This window comes from Antrostomus carolinensis, unplaced genomic scaffold (assembly GCF_000700745.2).
Source record: "Antrostomus carolinensis isolate BGI_N321 unplaced genomic scaffold, ASM70074v2 scaffold39650, whole genome shotgun sequence".
In the NCBI taxonomy this organism is placed as follows: Eukaryota; Metazoa; Chordata; class Aves; order Caprimulgiformes; family Caprimulgidae; genus Antrostomus; species Antrostomus carolinensis.
The window spans coordinates 32746-37846 of record NW_010287076.1 but is presented as its reverse complement, the minus strand read 5'-3'; the positions used below and the strand labels follow the sequence as shown (position 1 = coordinate 37846).

Here is a 5101-nt window from a genome sequence, read left to right as displayed (position 1 = left end):
TCCCGCCTCCGTCAGGTGAGGGGCTGGTTTGTGATCGCTGCACACAGACGTGGAAATAGGCGGTGGGGTTCTCCTGCAGCGCCAAGGGAAATTAAAAAGTATTTTGTTTGGAGAACCTCCGGCAAACCGCATGTCATTTGTCATATCTGATTTATTGCCCGCAGGATCGCATTACAGGGGAATTTCAAATCCCGTAACAACACCCAAGATCACATACTTTAAAAGGAAATATGTGGAAGAAGAGGATTTTCACCCGCCGCTCAGCAGCTGTACACATAAAGTATGTTTTCTAATAGTCGTTATTTTTACTCCGAGTTTCAGATGCTTAGTAACGCTCGGCTGACCCATTTCCAGAAGGCTGAAATACTCTGCTGAGATTAGGAGAAGGATCCAGCTGTTTACTCAGAAACAAATAGTTGTCACTTGTTCACATTTATTGGTTTTTTGTCATCAAATTGCTTAAGAAGCAAAGGCGTTCCTTCTTTTATAACAGCTGTAAGTGGAAATGCTCAGAGTAACTTTGTTATTATTATTTTGTTCTTAGATAGTTTATATCATGCTTACAGAAACAGCTCCCTAGCAGTGTTTGAACAGCAGAAACAAAGAACGTAAATAAAAAGGGCCCATGATTCCTCACTCATTCAAAACTTTTTACAGGGGAGAAAACATTAATAGATTCCTTGTACCCCAAATGGATTACAGATCCTCTAGAAAAACAGAATGACTTGGAAAGCAAGTACAAGCTCCTTCAGTATTTAATCCTGCTTATTAAAAAGCTAATAACTCCAAAAGAACAGATTAGTAAATGAAAGAATATTTTTTTTTAAATGAAAGCTGTCAGGGGAGGGATTAGAGCAAACAGTTCCCAGGCCAGGGAATACATAAACTGAAATCTAACTTTTTTAATGAGAGATTTTATACTGTAATTCATTAAGGGCTCAGTCCCATAGGGAACTGGACCTCTGGAGTAATGTGTTTAAGGATAGCTCATACCTTGAGACACCATCCCACCTTGTGGGATCCTACCTGGCCCATGGCAGTCCAGTGCTACCCGTGTACTATTGGGGATAGAGAGGACATGGTATAATCTGATTAAAGCACAGCTTTAGGAGGCAATAGTACCACAAGAACCCCAGAGACAGAAAGCTAAAACAGACCAAGATGTGGGGCAAGTTTATACATCGTCTTTACCTGCAACACCAAGGCAGCCTTCTGAGATGTGAGGAGAACCGAGTGCCTCATCCCTACCATGGACACTGGGCAGGGAGGTCTGCCCAGTGGGATCCTGCTTCCCTGGAGGAATTTCCACAGAGGAGAAGTGAGCAGTAACACCGAGCTCGCTTCCCAAGGACCTTAGAGGAGCCAAAAGAATTTTCGGCTACAAATAGTGTTGGCTGGAAGTAAGCACCTGACCGGGAAGGTGGAAAACTGCCCTGCTGTTAATTCCAGAAGGTGTCCGGTCTGCTGCCAGAGCCATGAATAAATAGCACCGAGGGTGCTGAAAAACATGCTCTGGTTAGCGAGCGTGCCTCCCACATGTCACATCACACTCTGATTTCAGCCAGTTTCTTTCTTGGCTAGACTTGGACTTCTGTATCAGTAATTGTTTTCCTTGCAAAGAGGAGGAATAGTTACTTATCTAGACCTATGCTATTGTAGAGGTGCATCATGTCACCTGTTCCTTCCGTTCAGCACAAATGTGTTTTCTACTTTGCAGCACTGAGCTCTGGGGAAGGGAGGATGCCCACCAGATTTCTTTAAATTTCTTACCTCCACTGCCCAATAAAGAAAGAGTTATGTTCAGAGATTCCTTGTCCCATAGGGGGTATGACAGTAGGGCCTGGAGCCCCTCTCCAGGCCTATTGGCAGACATTTGTAGTAGAAAGCTTTTGACAACTTGTTCCTACTGGTGGTCCTCCAGGACATATCTCCAGGGGGATCACGGTTCAAAGCGTACTGGCTTGCTCCAGGCTTTTATGGCTTCACTGACTACTACTGCAGCAGGTATAGAGGATACAAATTAACTTACAGGCTTCGTATAATTTAAAATGAGTCAGTTGTTGTAGAAAATTACTCTCTCTAACAAAGAAGAGCTTCAGCTGTGAACTCATATGAAAACACAGCCAATTTTAGTTTTTACGAGGTACTGTGCTTCTCCTAAGCCCTGCAGACAGGACCAGGCTGTGGAAAGAACTAGAGGGTTGAGGAGAGCTGAATGGATGTGAAAAGCAGCTGTGCTTTAAGCTCTTTCAGTCCTCATAGCTACGACTTCCACTCTGCAAAAATGCTGTAACCATGTGGGAAAGGGAAGAATGATCAAGCCACAGATGGGGGGGATTTCGAGCAGTCTCTCTTTGTGCTGTGCTGCTCTCCTCCCACGCAAACCAAATTCTTACTAAAAATGAAAATTAGTTAATAGTGCTTACAGTAGCACGCATTGCCCCCTCTCTTATTTTGATTCCCAGGGTAGCGATTACAGCGCAGAATCCGGGGCCTCCCGGGGGCAGTAACCTGCTCGTGCTGCCACTGCTGAGAAAGGGCGTCCTGGAAGGACCATGGAAGGGAGAACAAATCTGTGGGCGTCGAGCCAGGATTTCTGCAAATCCCTATCCTCTCTTCGTTTCCTGACCTTGTCCCTGCCTGTCTGCGTTCCCACCAGTCTTGTAGAGCGCGGGGTGTAGTACGCAGGCCAACAGCTGCTCTCCAGATGCTGTGATGCTTTGAGATGGGTTTCTCTCTGCCTCCCTCCCTGTGTGCACGTTTGTGCACAAGAGCAGTGTAAGGGAGCTTGGCAAATGGAGACCTCCTCGCTGGAGGAGGCACCGCTGGCAGTGGATGAAATGCTCCGATACTTGCGGTATGAGGTGATGGCTGCTGGCTGCCTCTTGCAAACCTTGAGGCTGCAGGAGGGGACCTTCACTTGGCTTCAGAGCTTTGTAGAAGCCCCACAGGGGATGACGGAATTGTGTCCATTTATATCAAAAGGACCCCAGCCATCACTGGAGCAAAAGTCCACAACAATTTTATGTTTTAACCCCAAATGCAAATACAACGCCAGATCTGTGCATCTGGATTTCGCTCTCCCAGCCCAGATCTGTGCCTTGCGATTGCCTCTGTGGTGAAACGCTCAGCTACTTACCTTCTAAACTGGGGTGGATGCTGTGGCCAAGAAAAAACAGGCCTCCAGCTACACTGGGTGTGCAAAATGAAAAGCCAGTTTTAGGCACCTCAGAAAGAGAATGAGAAAAGTAGTGGCATGGGGGGAATATGTTGCGTCATTTTCTTTCTCCTTGCCTGGAACAAAACCGGTTGCCTTCGGTTCCATCTCTTCTGTCTTTTGCATTTTCAGACAATCTCTGTGTTTGAGGAGCGGGCCCATATTCTTTACATGTCTTTGGAAAAGCTGAAATTCATTGATGATCCTGAAGTCTACCTGCGGAGATCAGTCCTCATCAACAATCTAATGAAGAGAATCCACGGGGAGATCATCATGCAGAACAACTGGTGCTTCTCTGCCTGCTCCTTCAGTGGCACCTCGCCACAGGAGTGGTTTGTGCCTCAGGACTGTCCATACAGAAAACGCCTTCGGATGGCAAAGGAGGAGTACGAGAAGCTCCACACGTGCTGCTTCTATCAAGAGTGTGGCAGTCACTATTTAAATCTACCCTACTCTGTTAATGCTAGTACAGAAAATACTTCCTCCTCTTCCTCCTCCTCTTCCTCCTCCTCCCCTCCCATTTCTTTGCCGAGCTGTTCCCAGCAGGTGGATTATGACAATGGCAGCACCCCTTCTTACAGGAGTGGTGACCAGATACCTGCAAATGAAATATTCATCACTAATGCCGGGTCTCACGGTGATCAGGAAAAGGCAAAATTTAATGACGAGAAAGGAGGTAACGAACCTGAGCGAGAGAGCGTCGCCCTAAACTGTGAACCTGTAAGAGGCACCCATACTCTTGAATGTAAAGGCAAAATTTATGACTATTTTGAGACTGGATGTAATGACAAGAGCAACATAAGCGAATCTTGGAAAAAATCCTTAAGGAAAAAGGAATCTTTACCAAGTAACAAAATGTGCTGCAGCAAAGGAAGTAAAATATGAGGCATCTTTCTTGCTCAGTTGAAGCATGCGCAGCACGTTCGTTCGTCCGTCAAATTTTTATTTTGAATGGATTTTTTATAGTTTTCTACAAATGATACAATCATGCCACAGACATTACGTGTAGTTTTAAATGACTGGAGAGCAGATTGCTTAAAGCATCTCTATGATCTGCATCAGCGGGCTATTTATAAATATGGAGACTTCATAAAGAACGCAGTTGGGTTACTGCTTAGCACTATAGTTCGTACAGCTATGGTGCAGCTTTCGTTACTGAAAATACCAATCAGCCAGATGGGGAAAACATATTGTTTTATATATCCCCGCTCCCAAGAAGTCTGCCATTAATTAAGAAGAACCTCCATTATGTTTACCAAGGAATTAGAAGTCTGGTAAACAAATTGATGCTACCAGCAAGGGTGATGCGCTCCTTGTAACTCAGTATTTGTTCTGACAAAGGACTGTCGACATGGACTGGGAATAAACCATCCTTACATTTTGTACTGATACTCTTGAATTCCTGTATTCAGCATCTTGTGCAACTGACAAAATAGGACATAGCATAAAGAAATAACCTGTTTATGAGATCTTAATCAGAAACACAACATGCAGCTCAAGTGCTTGCATGTTTTCACCTCAGCTGTAATAACTAATGAGGCTTGTTGTTATACAGGGCAGGTTTTTTTTTTGGTGCCTTACTTTTTGTCTTAATTTTTGCTAGCGTGAAAATTAAGTATAAATCAGTGATACAGCAGGGATTTAACCTAAACAGAGGAAAAAAACAAAACAAAACAAAACAACAAACCCAAAGGGTGGATCAATATTATTAGAAACCTTTAACCTTTGAAGTACTGAGTTCAACTTCCTATTCAAACATCTCTGTTCTTCCTTTTTGATGCTCAATTGCTTTTTGATTTGCCATCCTTAGGAAGGGATTTAAGAAACAATAGAGAGATGTCTCTTGTAAACAAGCATTTCGATGCTTGAGTGTTTCTATGGCAA

General features: G+C 44.2%; 1 protein-coding gene across 1 annotated transcript; it reads left to right on the top strand.

The window, feature by feature from the left end:
- Nucleotides 1–47: 47 nt before the first annotated feature.
- SERTAD4 (SERTA domain containing 4) lies at nucleotides 48–4606 on the top strand (the record flags this gene model as incomplete). The annotated part of the gene is made up of 2 exons (XM_010178370.2): nucleotides 48–280; nucleotides 3350–4606. Coding segments are annotated over 2 exons (986 nt in total), but the record flags the coding sequence as incomplete, so codon positions are not given.
- Nucleotides 4607–5101: the final 495 nt, after the last annotated feature.